General features: G+C 35.2%; 1 protein-coding gene across 1 annotated transcript; it reads right to left on the reverse strand.

The window, feature by feature from the left end:
- Nucleotides 1-4,564: 4,564 nt before the first annotated feature.
- LOC134845825 (uncharacterized) lies at nt 4,565-17,242 on the reverse strand (the record flags this gene model as incomplete). Its single annotated transcript, XM_063862912.1, is given in 4 exon segments — nt 4,565-5,713; nt 7,093-7,447; nt 8,170-8,847; nt 16,942-17,242. Coding segments are annotated over 4 exon segments (1,992 nt in total), but the record flags the coding sequence as incomplete, so codon positions are not given.
- Between the last annotated feature and the right edge of the window lie 2,329 nt (nt 17,243-19,571).

The following is a 19,571-nucleotide window of genomic DNA, read 5'->3' on the forward strand; positions in this document are numbered from 1 at the left end:
TTCTATTGTAAACGGTATTTGTTAATCTTTCGGGCCTTCGGATTAAACTTAAATTTAGTTTTTCTGGTCATTGGGTGTCTGCTGTAAACATTCTGGTGTAATTTCGTTCTATGATTTTTTTTATTTTTGTCATCTTCATTTTCGTTTTAACTAACTAAAACAAAGTCAACAGAGTGAAGCTTTCGAATAAAAAAATTATCAGAAACTTTAGAGAAATCTTATCAAAAAACACAAAATTTTGAATGGCGCGCTTTAAGATGGTTTGCTGTATTGTTTTTTGCATTAAAATTGCTTTTCATTGCCTTGTTGATCGATTACGGCCAAGATCACTGTTTCATAAACAGAATTATTTGGTCTGTTATTACCCTTGCGATAAGCAAGGGTATTGCAATCGGGTGCTAGAATGTTTTCCCGTAAACAATTTTGTCCACAGGATCACTTCCAGAGGATCTGTCCTTTTTTTCAGAGTATCTTCATTTCTAGAGGATCCTTTGAAGTGCTCAATTTCTTGAAAGCTCAAATAAGAGTACTTCAAGCCCGTTTCAGCTTGTGATTATTTTTTCAAAAAAATTTGGTTTTCGTCCTAGTTTCTGTCGGTTCAATTTTCCTTTTTTTAATTTATAATTTCAATTAACCATCCGGTGGTATCTGGCGTGGATAACACAATTCCTTGGGACGGCAAATGCTTATGATTCGAATTTGGCTGGGATCTATTTTTTTTTTCGGCAAAATTGCGTTTTTGTTCTTTTTCGGACTATCGTCGTCCGTCTGTTTATTTTTGCCGACTTGTTCCCGTAGCATGAGAGTTTTGAACTTTCAGCTTTCTCAAAATGTTGTACCACCCATGTTTGATGACACAGTCCGTTTGATGACAAGTTTTTTGGTTATTTTAGGATGTCTTTCTGCTTATTTTCGCCCGAAGAAAAGAAATGCGGCTTCATTCTAGCCTTTTGAAAGCTCCTTAGAAATTTTCTATCGGTGCAAGTTATTTTGTTACAGTCATTTTTGTATCGCATGTGGTGCGATGCTCAGCTTCGCCTCTGTGTTAAAAGTTCTGTTTACCATAAATAAAGACTTGAAATAACTCAAACTGTGTTTGGATTCTTGGAAAATGTGTTTGAAAGTGTTCTGTTCTGCCCACCTAGTACTGTATTTATCTTTTATTTAACAAGGGAGCAGTAAATATTGTTCAAAAAAAGAGTGAAAGCGTCAAATGTAATCAATTTGGAAAAAAATGTTAGTTTCAATTTTTAATTTGATTTTTGACCGTAGTTTTTGTTCCGACGCATTGAAAAATGGGGAGGAACTTTCGGGTGAGTTTTAGTTTTTTTTCCACGCAAACCAGCTACCACAATTAATCATCTGTGAGAGTTTAGTGATATAATTATATTAAAGCTCCTACAGCCGTGATGCGAATGATTAAAAAATTTCCCAAAGTGTAGAAAAACCGGTTTGAAAATCGAGCGAATAAAGCAGGCAGGCTAACAAAGGCTCTTTTTAATGCTTGAAAGCTTACAATAGCTTAATATAAAACGTAAAACTTATTTTTACTCGAGTAACGTTAATTTTTTTAAGTACTTTAAGGACTTTTTGGAATCAAAACTTCGTCAATTCAAAAAACTGAAAAAATTTGAAACAATTTTTGAATTTTTTTTGACTTCTTGTTTGTTTTTCTGGTTATTTTTCTACAAAAATTGTTTTTCAGTTTGCTTATTTTACTATGACTCTCAATTATGCTTAGTTTTTTGCTCAGCTCTTTTTATCACAGGACGCCGAAAAAAAACGACACTAAATTGAAGAAAACTTTTTTGGTTGTATTTTGTAAGACAATGGTCGGAACTTTCTGTGCAAGATAAAATCAAGCTATCAAATGATTCAATAATTGCGTCAGACACGTTGCTTAGCTGAAAAAAGAAGTCCGTTCCGATTTGATAAGGCTTTATTATAAATTCAAATAGAAGGGCGTGATATGCTCATTGGTCAGAATTTCCGTGCCTGAAACTACGAAGGTTCAATGTTTGGATCCGGTTAGGACCGATTCTTTCTGCTAAGTTGAATTTTTGGATCGAAATGTTAATTTTCGGTCGATCATTTGGCTTTTTAATTTTTCAGCCCAGAAGTTACAAATTTCCGAATATTTTATTGTAATTAAAAATCTTTTTGAGGTGTTTCGGTAATAGTAAAAGTAGCTGTTATGGCCGCAAAGTGGCAAATAGTGCTGAAATAGAGAAAAGTTTGACCCAAACCAATCAAATTTCCAGCCTGGAAATCCTGTTTTATTCAGCTCATGAGTTCCCGTATCTATCTCTTGTGGCTGGTTTTCTATGAATTTGGAAAAAATGAATGAGATTATTCCAGACTTGTTTTCCTAATGATTTTTTTCTGCGCTTCACAAGTGATGCGAAGCTTTGATTCATTTCTCTGGCACACTCGTGATAGTAGGTGTCTTATAATCAGGTACAAAAATACTCAAGTTATATTTGTGTTAACTGCTCGAAGCTGGCACATCTATTTTGTGAGTAGAATAAATTGATATAGATTGTACCAAGCTGACATGCGCAGTTTATTTAAATCAGTTCAAATTAAACCCTTTTATGTAATTCAAAGTTTTGCTTGCAAAATTCAGTCAGAAGAGCGTTATGAAACTAGCAAACGGTTGTGCTACACGGAATCGAAGAAGAGCTTTGCAACCTTGCGATACAACTCAGACATAGCATTGCAAGTGTATATAAAATGATACGGAAAATCGCCAAAAAACTGTCGAAAAAATTAGGTCTGCAAAAACTCCTAAGAAGCCAGCAATACTTAAGCCGAAACTTAATTTAGCCAATAAAATGTTATCATAACTTTTTTCACGCCTTTCGCCTCCTGAATACTCAATTTTACTTTTTTATTCTACAAACGACGCAATATAAGATGACTAAGCGAATATAACATGCGCCGAAACCATTTGAACGAAAAAATAAATTAAAAGGAAATCATACAATTCAGAGTTCATAAAAGAACAAATAAAAGAAAAATAGCTCAATTTAAAAAAAAGTCAATGCACCGGAAATTCGGCCAATGAAAATCTAAGCAGACAACTAATAGCTCATTCTCTCAAGTTTTCCTAAAAAGTCAATTTGCATATCTATACAAATAATGCTATCAATGCGCCAATAAAGCGGATAAATCACATGCTACTAAATCGCTTGCCAACAAAAATGGAACTCAAAAGCTTCGCATTTGTGTAAAAGAACATACGATGTCGTTTGTCGTTTAAATAATAAAGATCATGATGAAGAGACTGTTATAGTTTTTATTTTAAGAAGAGAGCCGTTAATAAAATTTTTCTTGTGAGCAGAAAGCTTCTTCTTGCTGAATAATTGTTTTTTTTCGTTGATTCATTGCATTATCAATATGTGCTAACTTGATCATTATTTTTGGTTGCTGTACTTCAGGTAAAATTGCGTGAGGAAACTCCGCCTTTAAAGCTACTCTTTAATTTTGACGGTTTTAAGTAAATTGATCACTTATGCATTGTCTTTTGTTTGGTTAACCAAATAAAAGAAGAAAACATCTCGACAAATTGTATCATTACACTTGCGAAGCAAAGTGTATTAGTACGAACTTTCTTTGTTTTTTTTTACTAATCTAAGTCGCAAATAAAAGTGCTACTTTGGTGGCATTTTAAATCAGTAGGCTGTGGTAGCAGTATAGTATTATATATGGTTTGACAATTTGATTAGTAAAAAGTTAACACAATTGATGCATTTTTAATTCATCAAATGAACCGAAACAAGTTTTTTGTTTCAAACAGCAGTACAAGGGTAAGAAGTTTGATTTCAAAAATTTTTCAACTCTATGTATCTCGCAATTTTTTTGAAATGCACAATGTATACATAATTTGGCTTTATGCTTTCCAGTTTATCACATGCCAAGTTGTGTCTTTTTGTATTTGTTGCTATTTTTGCTGCATCGAATTGGCAATTTATTAGCATATGGAGCTGCGTTATTGGTGGTATCCGTGGCTGAGTGGTAAATGCGTGAGACTCTAATTTGCTAGGTCGCAGATTCGAATCAGATACGTAGCCGTTTTTGCAAATTCGAGGCATACTTATTTTTCTTAATTCACCTGATACAGCTGCTTTTTGGTCGTGTTCTCGCAAGTGTTAGCGAATTGCAGATTCGTCTGTTCAAAATTTGAAATACTGCACTAGCATTCATATTATTGGAAAGAAGGAGGTGTAGATTTGAATGACTAATCATCATTCATCGTTCTTTTTTTTAGACACCTATTCTTGTTCTCAGAGGTGTTAGTTGATACATAATCGAGTAGCTTTTTTGAGTAGTTTTATTCGATGTTTCTCTTACTTTGTATCTTAACTTTAGTTCTCTTCACATTTTGTCTTATCTTAACCAAAGTTGAAGTGAAGAGAAATAATGGGACCGATCAACCGATCATTTAGCAGACCAACCTTTTTGCATTAAAAGTGAAAAAATAGTCTTTTAGCAGACCAACGTAATAAACTGATGCATGATTGATTGATAGACAGGCGAATATTATGAAACGACTGCGACATCTGTGACTGAGAGCCTTGTGCACGCAAGCTACCAGAAACATTTCCTCTTGAAATCTTTTTAGCTTCGAGAAAGGAGCGCAAGGAAAAAGATACTAAAATTAAATACAAAGAAACATTTGACAAAATTGAAACAAAGATAAGTAGAGGAATCCAAGAGAAGAGAAGTAAGTAAGAATGATTGTAACATCTTTGACGCTTTAAGGCTCATCATTTTAAAGATAAAGCATACGATTGATAATTGTTCAGCACTTCACAGAAGTTAAACTAAGACACAAAATTAGATCAACGTACAAAATTGCGAACACAAGGTTGAAAAATCATTAATCTAGAATAAATAGTTTCTGGGTCAAAATATCTATAATTTGACCAATAATTTAGAAATACGGTTAAGTACAAAACCACCTTTCAGAACGTAAAACCACAAAAATAAACATCTCTGCTTTTTTGTAAGCAAAACAAAACTATAAGTTTTAGCTGTAAGCTTTCATGATGCTCAATTGTTTTCAGAACTGTTTGCTAAAAATTCAAGCTGCATCTGTTGATTTCGCTCTAATTGTGCCAATTTCAGACTCAATTCTAGAGAATTAAAGTGAGGGTTTAGAAGTCCCTGTTCGACAAACGCCCGACTCGTTTCCTGGTGCAGCGGAGATTGTCTGGTACCGAAATCGATACTGGTAGAAGGATCGATCCCCAGTGATGCCCTTTGAGGACTTTTTTTGAGCGATGTCAGAATTTGCTGCTCTTGCTTCAAAGCTCCAAGTAACTGTTGCGCTGTGTTGGGAGATTTAGCAAGCATGGTTAAATGTTTGTTAAGTAACAATTGCGCTTCGGATGTTGATCGATGCAAGGAACTGGAACCTCCAGAGCCAGATGTACCAGCTTGGTGAGATTCCAGCAACTCATTTGGAGTTCCGCTATTACGCGAAAGATTTCCGGACGAGATCTCACTTCCTGAGAACGCAGAGTCGGGAGTCTCGACATCGTCTCGTGACTCGGATTTGAGGCGACTGGTTCTGTGTTGTTTTTTGTTCATTTGTTCGCGCTGAATTTCCTCGACCGGTCGAGTTGGAAACTCAGTGGCGTTTGTGACTTCTAAGTGAGGGTGCACGTTTCGACAGTGCAGAACTAGAGTGTACTTCCGCGTGAACGACCTGAAACAATTTTTTTATGTCATTGAGCTAAACAAATTATTTTAAGGGTCACAAACTAGAATAGGTCGAAAGCTATTATTGTCTTGAGCTCAAATTTAAAAAAATATTTCGCCTGTGATCTGTTTTTGGTAAAGTTATAAGGGTGAAAGTTGCTACTTTTATTGCCAAAATATTTTTTTTTCGATCATTTCGTCAATTATTCAATCAAAATTTTTTAATTGGCTTTAGAGTGCAGTTAGAACATTCAGGGCTTCGCCCTGATATACGAGCAGTATTTTTTAATTTAAAATCTATAATTAATTCAAAGAAGCCATAGATTATGATGAAAATCTATATTTTCTCAAAAAAGCCAGTGACAAAATTGCCTTGAAGACATTTTTTTACAAAAAAAAACCGTGCCAAAAACTTTGTTCGATAAGTCACAAATATATTTTATGGAGGCCCAAAAACGTGTGTTTTATAGACTAAATGAAAAGTTTTCCAATGAAAAAAATGTGAAAGGCTTACCCACAGCGATCTTTTAACTTGACGAAGTCTTTACATACCCCGTTTGTTTTTCGGTTTTATCTAAACCAGCCAATGTAAATATAAACCAGCCGAAATATCAACTAGTTGAAAATACGTAAGTCTTACATAATAGTTATGTAACAATCAGTGGCGTGCGCAGAAATGTTTCTAGGGGGGGCGGCGGTTTTTCAAAAAAAATTGAAAAATTTTCCGCCCTTTTTTTTTAGGTTGGACCAATCTGATTTTCCGAGCTCTCCGAAGATACTATATAAAACCCTATTTTGTCAAAAGTTTTCTGCGCCGCAGGTAAAATTTTCAAAAAAAAACAGGCCAAAAAGGCGTTTTTAACCATTTTTTTTTAAAATTTTGACCAAAAAACTTTTTTTTTTCGGCCTGCGCTCCCCCCTTAAAATTAGTTATATTGGCGCCTTTAGAAAAATTTTAAAGTTGGTCAGCCAAAAATGGTTGTAGTTTATTATACCAAAGCGGGAACCCTTTGGAAAAATTTGGCAACCAGAATTGAGGGGAGGAGGCGGTCGCAACCCCTTCTGGGCAGGCTACTGGTAAAAATTATGTAACACGCAAATTCACTAATATGATGTCACTTTACGGCTAGCTTACATACTCTGCGCATTTTCGGTTGGTTTATACTTCGGCTGGTTTATTTATACCGGATTAAATGCACTTTCACATTCAGCAATTGGGCGATTCTTAACTTACTTTGATTCACAGTCCTCTGAAACTAAAAAGCAAAAAAAAACACCAAATATAATTGTGCTCTGACTCTTAGCCGGTTAATTTTGCACCATTAAAACTATTGGAGACAAAAATAAGAGAAGCTTTTTGAAAAGATTGAATAAAAATGAACCAACCTGTAGCAAACAGGACATTGTACGATTTCTCTATTGGCGCCATGCACTTCTTTGATGTGCCTGTAGCTACACTTTTTCTTCATCACTTTACTACACTTCGGACAGGACCACAACGCATCACTGTCGGAAACGCCAGCCGAATCAGAACTCGGAGGAGTCGATGACATCAGGGTTCCGGCGACAGTCGACTGCTTTGAGGAGTCGCCGAGATCCGACGCCGAGGTTGTTGCCAGTCCCGAAGACGAAGCGAGGAAGTCGGGGTCGTCTCTGACGAGGGAAGAAGTGGTGAATGATTGTCGTCTGTAGCAATCGCTGTCCGAAGTCAGAGACGCACTTCGTTTCTTAATAGGCCCATCTGAATAGAAAAATTTTAAATCAAACTATTTAGAAATAAGCAATGATCAAATACAAGTGGCTTAATAACTCCATGTTTTGGCTTAAATTGGACTCTTTACTAGCTACAAAAGTGCAAAAAAAATAACACTAGCCACCTAAGTTGAAATGTTGTCCATTTTGTTTTCGTTGAAATTGAAAATAAGATTGATCGACATAGAGGCGAAGCTGTGCTTCGCAAATACTAGCGAGAACACGACCAAAAAGCAGCTCTAGAAAGTGCATAAGAAAAAATAGAAGTAAGCCTCAAATTAGCAAAAACTGGGCTAGGTCTAGGATTCGATCTGCGACCTACTGCAATCAAGAGATTTAGAGTCTCACGCACTATCCACTCAGCCACACAAGCTTAACAACCAACAAACACTAGATACCAATAAATTAGCTACATATGCTAATCAATTGCCAATGCTATTGAGCAAAAGTGGCACCAAATACAAACAGACTCAATTTTGCAAGTAATAATTTGGATTATAACTAAATGAAGGCATCCAAACTAACTTTGCATGTAACAAATCGCTATGAAAAAGCTGTAAAGGTGCCCCACAAGTAGCACCAATATTTGCGACTTAAGTTGGAAAAAAAAGAAGGTTCGTACTAATACACTCCCTTCGCAAGTGTAATTAGACTCTGTTTAGAAAATCGAATATTCGGCTTTTCAAATAAAGTTACCAAGATATTACTCACGTGCTCTGATGAAGTTTTTGAGCTCGTCCCTAGTTCTCGGAGGACTGACTGATTCACCTGCTGGTCGACTCGCTGACAACAGTTCATCGATTTCAGACTTGGGAAGCCGCGCCGAGTCCAACTCATTCGCCGTGTTGTCAGTTAGTGTCGTGTCGCGATGTCGTTTTAGCTTGTCGGGTGATATCATGTTTTCCTCTTCTTTTATCGCGGCGAGTAGTCCGAAAGCATCGGACGGGTGCTCTAACTCAGGCGGCGGAGTTGTCGGCGTATTGTTAGTTGACAAATCTAGCACTTGATTGTCACCAGATTCGTTCAAGTTCTCGAAAACATTATTTTGAGACGTCAATTCACAGGGCCTGGCAGTGGTCGAATCTGATTGGCTGACGACTGAAGTAGCTCGTCTGTCGGATCTTGATGACGTCATTGGCGATGCACCTTCGGAAGACTTGAGCGAATCTGATTGGCTGATAGATGCTCTTCGGCGTTTTGTCATTTGATTGGTAGCGGTCATCAAGGAATTAACGAGGAAGTTCTTTGGGCGTTTCCGCGAGGAGTGGGAGGGTACCATGTTTTCATTAGAATCTAAAGACTCTCCACTTTCGATTGAGGATGAAGGGGACACACTGTTAGGCCTCACTTGCACTGGCAAAATTAAGCTCACGGGTTGACTTTCTTCCTCTAAAATATAAATTTCAGCAATTCATCGATACAGTAAAAATATTCGTTTTTGCCCAAATTCTATTTCAATTTCTGTGTTCATCATAACAATGAGGCAGTTAAAACGAGCTGGCAAATTAGGCAAAATCACTGAGGCTTCAAAAATGTCCTGTGGTTAGCGAAATCAAAATTCGGAAATTTAGCAGCCAACATTTAGACCATACAGCAGTTGATTATTGTGAATATTTTGGTGGCTTCCAATCAACTTCAGTTGCCAAATTTTTGGTGACTCCTGAAACTAGGCTGCGGCTCGTCTGTCTGATTCCCCTATTGGTTTTTGTTGAATAAAATAATCGATAAACTTGTTTCGAAATTTTCTTTCAGACCAGTAGTAGCAACCCAATTTCAAACGCTTTAGTTCTTCATACTTGTCTTCTTGTCTTGCAAATCCATTCTTTACACCTTAGAATTGATCTTTGTGCGGTTGTGGGGAAAATATATTTTTTCTGCTTGTATATTTTTATCTAGAACTGTTCTAGTGCATTTAATTGCCCTTGATCTATTTTTTCCATGCGAAAGAGGATTATTGTAATACAGAAGTATCTTATGAGCTTCTAAAATGCCGTCGTTGGCTTCTAAAAATTCTGCAGTGTAGAGAAAAACCGGTTGTTTTTGGTCTAATTACGAGCAAATTAAGCACACGAGCAGTCCTATAATATGGAAATAAGTAGTAAAAATGTAGTTTTACTCCATGGATATTAGTTTTCGAAGCTCTTATTGCGCCTTCTTGACAAGGAATTACATTTTTTTCCATTAACTTTTTGATTAAAAATACCATTATCAATATGCGTATTCTACTCTTACTATCCAATTTACTTATTTTCAGGATTTCGCTCAGATCCATTTATGGCCGAACGAACAAAAAAGTACGTTCAACAGTGCCGATAAGCAACATTTCCAAAAAAGTGTTCATCAGTGCCAAAAATTTATAATTTTTGGCACTGTTGAATAATTTTTTCCTCGAAAAAATATCACAATTTGCAAACACACTTTTTTTGGTCGGAACTGGCTATTCTTGTTTGTTATGCCAATACTTAAGTTTTATACAAACTTTGAAAAACTTCTATGACTAGATTTAAACGTTTGAAAAAATCTCCGATCATCGAAAACGGTGAGCAATTTTTTTCTGGTTGTTTTAATTTTATTTTTTTACACAAAATCAGGTACCACAAAGAATCATCGGAATGCGTCTAGTAGTTTATCATCGTGAAGCCCTTTCAGTCGTGACTCGAACTACATTGGACACTTTCCAAAAAATCTGAGTCGAGAATAACTGGTGTGAAATTTGTGATTTTTGGTCGTTTCGAGCCAACAAATTTCGTTTTTCAACCAAGAGCAGTTACCACAAATAATCATCGGAATATGTCGAGTGATATATCATATGAAAGTACTTTCACTCCGGATTCAAACGACAAAAAACCTTCAAAAACTTTTTTCTGTTGGAGAAAAACATGTTTGAAATTTTTGAATTGAGTTTTCGTCTACTTTCGAGTCTTTCTTTAATTTGAAATTTCGAGTAAAAGGAGCTTTAATTTGAAATTTCGAGTAGACCTTATGAAAAAAAATTTTCAGTGATATACATAATTTTACGCCAGGAAAATTAGTTTTAAAAGCTTCATTCAGCGCTTCCTTGGCAGAAAAAAAATTTTTGAAATAAATTCATTCAAAAACCATCAAACAATTTATGCAAAAAACCATAGAAACACTAGCATTTTAAAAAAAAATTCTTATGAAAGGTCGAAGAATTCGATGCTACTTGCACAGATATGGGCTATCTATATTTTCGTTTTGCAAAGATTGAAACTTGAAATAATCAGTTATTTTCTGTAATACCAATGATGCAAATCTATTCTTTGACTCAATTCAATACTTACAATTCTTAAAAACAAAGAATAAGACCAGGGAATATATTTTTGTTTCATACTTTCTCATTTTTAATGATGTTAGGAAAAAAACTTTGCAAACCAGCATAACAGTTTCAAGTTGTTTATTTGTATCGACTAGCACAATTTTTGCTTTTCAGTGAAAAGATATACAATTGCCAAAAACATATTACAAAAATTTTCATTTCCGAAAGTGACAACTTTGTGCACCATAGCTCAGCGAATGATCAAACTTGTGGCAACATAGATTACTAGGACACGCTTATAGCACAATAGCATACGTGCCAAAACTAAGCTCGGGGGCGTTCAAGCGTGAAATACCAAAGTGCTGAAAACACAAAACGAAAATTGTTTACTATTACCTGAAACGAAAATTTTTTTGAAATGTGTTTACATCCTTTTCAATTTCTAACGTGTTTAACTTTGGGTTCGCTTAAAGTATCAAACAAAATCGGAGATTAATTTTGCCAATCGCTGTAGTTGTTTGCTTATAAAAAATTATGACACCAATTAGGAGAAGTTTGTCTGTTCAAAATTGTTGTCAGTGACAAAAACCGACGTGTTGGCGCATTTTATTTCCAATGACTTAGTTTCAACAGCTTTTTTAGTTTCAACAGCATTTTTTCTTTAGGCATTTTAAGGTTGTAAAAAGCAAGGTTATTGTTATTGCAATCGGGTCATAGATTCTTTTCCCGTTGGAAACTTCGTGTACAGAAATTCCACATTAAATTGCATTATAATAACTTCAATTTCACTTCAATTGATGGCTGATTCTTCACATTTGGTAGTGGTACTGTCAATACTGGGGAAGCCAAAGGTCAAGGGTTGGAGTAAACCCAGGACCTGAGCTTAGTAAATATGAAATTTCTGAATTGAGCAATTTAAACTTTCGTGTAAGTGTGTTTGCGCAGTTTTGTTCCGACCATAGAAGGCCCTTTTTGTTCCGACCATTGAAAATGGGAGGAACTTTGTATTCGGGTGTGTTTTAGTTTTTTCCTTCATTTTGTTTTCCACGCAAAATCAGCTACCACAAATAATCTTCGGACTGGGTTGAGTGATATATCATATTTAAGCCCCTTTCAGTCGTGATTCGAACGACATCGAAATTTTTTTTTTAAGTTTTCCCGGTGTCGAGAAAAACCAGCTAGAAGTTTTTGATTTTTAGTCTAATTTCGAGCAAGTGAGCAGGCTTACATTTGCTTATTTATGCTTAATTTAAGCCTTGAAATTTTAGTTTTTTTCTAATGAAGTTATTTTTTTGCTACATCTTAGGAATCAAAACCTTCAAAAATTTGGGGAAAAATTTGAAAAATTATTTTTAAAAAAATTTAAGTTTTTCTATTATTTTTTTTTCTTGTTATTTGTCTTCAAAAATTGTTTTCAAATTTGCAAATTTTACATGACTGGCGAAAATTCCTAAGCTCTACTTTTTTGCTCTGATTCTTTTATCACACCAGGCCGAAAAAACGACACTAATAGGAAAAATAATTTTGTAAATTTTTAAGACTGTTCGGAACATTCTGTGCTACTTGCAGAGTAACCGGCTATCCTTGTTAACATTGCAAATAGTGCGCGTAATTGAGTTTCATAAATTTTTGCTAACTTTTTTTTCTGGATCTAATCGCAGCGGAGCAACGATTACCAATGCTGCTTAAATGATTTTCTGTTTGAATCATGTCAAAAACAACAAATTCTCTTTCTGATTTTCTCAAGTAGGAAATGTTGGTGCTAGCTATGGTCTTTCTAAAATCTAGAATATGTCAAGGTTCTCAGGTTCAAAATTAAATTATGTTACGAGTAATCATTTTTTTTGTAAGTTTATGGGGTTTTAAAAGGTGCTCAATGGAGCAATAACTGAAAAAAATCAGATAAATGAATGATCAGTCGGAAAATTTATTTCATTTCCCTGAATCGAGCAGACTTGTTCTCCCTGAATCGAGAGATGAAAAGTGTTGATTAGCGAACACTGGGGACAGTTTCGAATTTTATGCCTGCCTGAAAAACATGGAAAGCCGATTTGGGTACAATTGAATCTCTAAAAGAAAACATGCTATGTAGACAAAAAGTCAGGACATTAAACGACATGGCATTGAGACGACAAATGGGCGCATTTTATTTCCAATGACTTAGTTTCAACAGCTTTTTTAGTTTCAACAGCATTTTTTCTTTAGGCATTTTAAGGTTGTAAAAAGCAAGGTTATTGTTATTGCAATCGGGTCATAGATTCTTTTCCCGTTGGAAACTTCGTGTACAGAAATTCCACATTAAATTGCATTATAATAACTTCAATTTCACTTCAATTGATGGCTGATTCTTCACATTTGGTAGTGGTACTGTCAATACCGGGGAAGCCAAAGGTCAAGGGTTGAAGTAAACCCAGGACCTGAGCTTAGTAAATATGAAATTTCTGAATTGAGCAATTTAAACTTTCGTGTAAGTGTGTTTGCGCAGTTTTGTTCCGACCATAGAAGGCCCTTTTTGTTCCGACCATTGAAAATGGGAGGAACTTTGTATTCGGGTGTGTTTTAGTTTTTTCCTTCATTTTGTTTTCCACGCAAAATCAGCTACTACAAATAATCTTAGGACTGGGTTGAGTGATATATCATATTTAAGCCCCTTTCAGTCGTGATTCGAACGACATCGAAATTTTTTTTTTTAAGTTTTCCCGGTGTCGAGAAAAACCAGCTAGAAGTTTTTGATTTTTAGTCTAATTTCGAGCAAGTGAGCAGGCTTACATTTGCTTATTTATGCTTAATTTAAGCCTTGAAATTTTAGTTTTTTTCTAATGAAGTTATTTTTTTGCTACATCTTAGGAATCAAAACCTTCAAAAATTTGGGGAAAAATTTGAAAAATTATTTTTAAAAAAATTTAAGTTTTTCTATTATTTTTTTTCTTGTTATTTGTCTTCAAAAATTGTTTTCAAATTTGCAAATTTTACATGACTGGCGAAAATTCCTAAGCTCTACTTTTTTGCTCTGATTCTTTTATCACACCAGGCCGAAAAAACGACACTAATAGGAAAAATAATTTTGTAAATTTTTAAGATTGTTCGGAACATTCTGTGCTACTTGCAGAGTAACCGGCTATCCTTGTTAACATTGCAAATAGTGCGCGTAATTGAGTTTCATAAATTTTTGCTAACTTTTTTTTCTGGATCTAATCGCAGCGGAGCAACGATTACCAATGCTGCTTAAATGATTTTCTGTTTGAATCATGTCAAAAACAACAAATTCTCTTTCTGATTTTCTCAAGTAGGAAATGTTGGTGCTAGCTATGGTCTTTCTAAAATCTAGAATATGTCAAGGTTCTCAGGTTCAAAATTAAATTATGTTACGAGTAATCATTTTTTTTGTAAGTTTATGGGGTTTTAAAAGGTGCTCAATGGAGCAATAACTGAAAAAAATCAGATAAATGAATGATCAGTCGGAAAATTTATTTCATTTCCCTGAATCGAGCAGACTTGTTCTCCCTGAATCGAGAGATGAAAAGTGTTGATTAGCGAACACTGGGGACAGTTTCGAATTTTATGCCTGCCTGAAAAACATGGAAAGCCGATTTGGGTACAATTGAATCTCTAAAAGAAAACATGCTATGTAGACAAAAAGTCAGGACATTAAACGACATGGCATTGAGACGACAAATGGGCTTTAAAATGTTTAAAATGAACTGTTCGACTTTAAGCGGATTCTATTTCGCTGAAATACAATTGTCGTCGTACCAGCTGTCGTCTTATTAGCCGAAAAGACATTTCAAAAAAGTAAGCTGACGCTGGTTGCAATAAATGTGTCAACAATATGATATACAACCAAGCACGAATTGTATCATATTTCCATTCCATAGCTACTATATTTTAGTAATTAAAAGCATCATTATCAACTGATAAGCCTAGTAAACTTATTATTAGATACTTGAATTAATATATACTGGTATTGTTAGATTCTTAACATTCATACTGTGAAAACAATTGATACGAAGAACTGTGCGTATTCTTTGAATTTACAACTCAACAAATCTTCGAGTTATAACTTTTACTACCGAACTTTTTTTCTCCAAAACTATTTGCATAAATGCAGTCAGTGGTACTGTATCATTTGAAATTGCGAAGTCGGTTCTTATAAACTGTTTTCAATACTAAGCACCGAATTAGCTGTTGCGTTACTATAATCCGATGACAGCAAAAAATCTGCGACCTGTCGAGTTACATATGGGGACACCAGCTTTCATTTGAATATTTTGTGGTATGTTTAATGCAAAAAAAGCAGACAAATGGCATCCCCATTATCAGTTTTTTTTTCATCCAGTTCGAGTTGCGAAATGACGTGTTCTCTTCTCGTTAACTGAGTAAAAGTGATTTATTTGTTGAAAAAAAAACACCGCTAGTGTTTTAAATCAATATATTAAATAGTTAAAAATGTATATACCGGCATTAAAAAATCCGAAAGTGTGTAGCGCGGTAAGCGAATGTTAGTTACCGAGGAAATACATGTAGATGTAGTAGAATTGTAATAGGAGCATCAAAAATAGCTGCTCAGACAAGACTGAAATACAAACACCGCCTAAATACCCCCTTTTTATAACGAAATGAAAAAGAAAGACAAAATAGAAGGGAACGCAATTGTTTTGAGAGGTATAATGTTAGACATAGGTAAGAGACCTGGAACCTTTTCAACTGCTAATACCTTTATCCCCTCATGTGCCTCGCAATTCCGTCACGTATTGTTAATTTTTCATCCCACCATGAATTAGAAATGAGCCAGCAACAGTAGTATACCGTGTAGTATTCCACTCCCGCGAGACCAACACGGCAACAACAGTCACGTGACTAACAAGTGACTCACGCTACCTCTCTGCTTGAGGGGAAGCTCTGCAAGTGAAATAATAGCAGCAGGGGGAAATTAAAAGAGGAAACGGCGGGCGGAAGATTGGAATAAACAACCAGGTACCAATGAACGCACGCACGCACACACACACACACACACACACACGAGCTTTGCAACTGAGAAGACAACTTGCACACCTTCCAATAATCCGCAAAGAAACCAGCAATTTATAGAAAACACTTCAAATGGAAATTGGACGCTCGCATTTTGAAAAAAATTAGAGCAAATTTTTGATATTATACCTTTAGTGCAATAGCCAGAACAGCCAAGCTAACAAAAAGATTACAAATGAGCTATAGAATGTTCCGACTGCGGTCATTCTGCAATAAACTAAGAAAAATGTATTTTTTTTACACAACTTTGTTTATTGATATTTGCTTATTGGTGGAATTTTTCGCGAACTTTGCTTTCTAAACTTTCAGCTATTTTTGATTTAAAAAACTTCTACATTGCTCTTAGTGAACCTTTTTCTGAATCCTTTGGCTCGAAATTCGTCCAAAAAAGCAAAAATGTCAACCCGTTTTTTCTTGAAACTGAGATTTTCTCAATTTTTTATTACAGCTGCTTAAATCAGAACTGAAAAAGCGTTACTATGAAACATCACTTGACTCCATCAGCTGAACCAAGTTTATTAACGGTAGCTGATTGGCGAGAACAGAAAATAATCAAACACAAAATTCCTTTTGTTTCAGAAATTATTCAGTGGTCGGAATAATAACTCTTTTAGGGTTGAGCAGAAAAATAAAGCTTTCTTCGTTTTAATTTCAGGTTCCCTAAGAAATGAACACGGAGTTGAATAATGAGACCAGTTTGCTAAACAATTCCACTAAATAGGAGCATTTTTCCCCATGACATCAATAATAAAACGTTGGGCGGACCAGGGAAAATTAGATGACTCACTTTGAGATGAAATTCCGGACTTTCGGTCCCTGTGTATTATCTGTCGAGCTATGGTTCCAAAACGGAGTACCTTGTCCCAATCTGAGATAGCGCTGAACGAAATGGAAGGCACTCGATATTCGATGTTTTTTCACGTTTTTCAATTAGCCCAAAATCTGTTATAGTGTTAGTCTCGGATCTCGTTAACCATTTCTCCCCTCCCCCTGTGGTATCTCTTTAAGAACTGCTGCCTATTTATAGAACTAATTCGACGATTGAGCATATGTGAAATGTGTAACTTGTAACGAATGCTCCTCCTTTTGCAATAGGGTGGTCGGGTAATTAAATAGTTAACAAGACCTCAGCTCTCATTATTATTAATAATAATAACACAACACATTACTTGACTGACCTTTGAATGCGCTTTTGAGTGCAGTTTGGCTATGACTGGTGTTGTACATGGCATTTCCACTGCAGAACTGGTGCCAGCATGTGATCACGTGTTTACCCGCTGGCGTGTGCAGGAAATCAGCGGCAACCCCTGAAGACGAATAGTAGCCGGCACATGGACTGGCTTCCGGCGCCCCGCCGGAGGAGTTGGAAAATGAGAGGAGGGGGTTGGCATGATGGCTGGGATTAGTCCCCCCACAGCGGGGTGAAAATGACGTCAGAATGATGAGGTCCAGCTCATACTCTGATTTGACGAAGTCGATCTGCAAAATAATTAAACTGCCAAACTTGCATCAAAATAGAACAAAATTTTCAATTCTGTTTTTTAAATCTTGATCAGCAGGCTAATAGACATCGATGAAAATAGAAAAAAAAATTTACAAGTTTTCTGGAAAACAATCAAAATGAATAAAATTTTCCGAAAAATTTCTCAAAAAATTTCGTTAGTTTTTGGAAAAGTTTTGAATGTTGCAATTTACAAAAAAAAAGAACAAAATTTTTCTTAAACATGTTAAAAACTAAAAAAAAACTCGAACAAGCCAAATCGGCTTTATCTGTGCAACCAAAAACTTTTCGAACAGCTGTTCGGTTGACGAAAGTTTCCTAAACACCGAAAGACAGAGGTTTCAAAACGCTTTGAAACATCTTAAATATAAAAAAGTGCGACGAAAATGTGGCATAGGGTGAAATCTTACCGGCAATTCTAGGCAGCTCAAAAACGATGAAGATCGCGCGTAGTTTTTCCAGCATAATTTGAATTAAAATTAGTTTAATTCTTAACTGAATTCAGCTTATTGCTGCGCGAAAAATCAGCTGTTCATATTCAAAACACCTCAAAAATTGCAAAAACCTTTGAGTATTTATATTATCTTTTCATTTTAAACACCGTCTTCTTTTAAGTTCACAGAGATACCATCACTAAAAGACGTTTCTCATGATTGGTAAAACTTAATTCCAAGAAAACCGAAAATATATTTGCAATAAATTTGAGTATAAAACGAAATGAGTTCATTTACAAAAAACTATCGAATTGCTGAACACACTTTTGAGGCAATTCTCCAGCTCCAATTCGACAACAAAATGTGTAAGATTAGATTACGGTTTCCAATTCGGCAATTCATGCAAATTGGCTCCACTAGGTGGATTCTTAGCTGAGGTCAATTCGATACCTGTGTTTCTCAACAAAAAGACAATTTCGTTCGTTTTTGGAAAATTTTGGAATGTTGCAATTTTACAAAATGAATAGACCTTTTCTTAAACATGCTAAAAACTAAAACACACACACACACACATATATATATATATATATATATATATATATATATATATTTAAATTCAAAAATTGCCTTTATCTTAAAAACCAAAAACTTTTCCTTTTCCGACAGATGGATAAAAAGTACTCCGCAAAAAGGTGTTTCCTGAATGTAAATCTCTAATCTACAAAAGTAGAGACCAACATTCAAAAAATCTCAAAAATTGCACAAAACTTTCACAAATTATATTATTTTTTCATTTTAAACATCGCCTTTTTTAGTTTAACCAATATACCATCATTCAAAATACGTTTATCATAACAACTGAAACTCAACTCCCCATGATATCAGAAATGTTTCTGCAAAAAAACGGCAGTATTAAACAAACTGAGTTCATTCACAGAAAAGTATCGAATAGGTAAACACAATTTTGGGTCGATTTACAGCTCCAATACAACAACAAAATGTATTAGATTATGGGTTCAAGTGCGCCAATTCCTACGAATTGGCTCAACTTGGTGGACTCATAGCTGCCGTCAATTCGAAACTTGCAACAAAAATCTTTGCAGTCAATTCGACACTGGGAATTAATGACACCAAGTAGTCACAAAATAAAGAGGATACATATGCGGTGTATGGAGTTTTTTTTTGCATAAGTTAGAACTTTTGTGCCTCTTGCAAACTTCGTTTTGAGCAAAAATTTGCCACTTTGCTCGAAATTTCTCTAATTTGGCATTACTATAAAAAATTCAAATGAATTGGCTTTATTTTTTTGCGACAGTAGCTGAAGTCGGGTTAGTCTGCGTTTTTCGACAGCAAGCGCGTACGTATTATAATTTCAAGATTTTAAAACGTAATGGATAGCTTATCAATTTTGTTTTCAATAATTATAAATGTTTTCAAAGAATTTAGGTGCTGTGTAAGAAGCACAGATTGCTCTGACCTCAGCTACAGTTGCAAAACATATGAGCTGAAATTATAAAACTACTCTGATTTAATGACAATTTTCTTCTAAATTCGGGCAGAGGGTAAGCTCAGTTTCCAAGAACAACTGTGCAAGCAGCATAGAAGTTCCGATCATTGCATAAAAAAATTTGAACGAAAAACAAATGTTGATTTTTCAAAATATTTTGTCATTTTTCGATATGTTTTGTCTATGTTTTGCCAATTTCTTGTGCAGAGAGTGACAATAGATTTCAATTTTATGACAAGCTAACATTGGCTTAAATAGAGCTAAAGGCGCTCAGCAGAGTCATAAGGCGTTCACTTTACGGACGTCAGATCATGTATTCGATTCTCTACCATGCCAATGATGGTGTGTGAGACGAGCTCTCACTTG

Source organism: Symsagittifera roscoffensis, chromosome 5, assembly GCF_963678635.1.
Source record: "Symsagittifera roscoffensis chromosome 5, txSymRosc1.1, whole genome shotgun sequence".
NCBI classification, from domain to species: Eukaryota; Metazoa; Xenacoelomorpha; order Acoela; family Convolutidae; genus Symsagittifera; species Symsagittifera roscoffensis.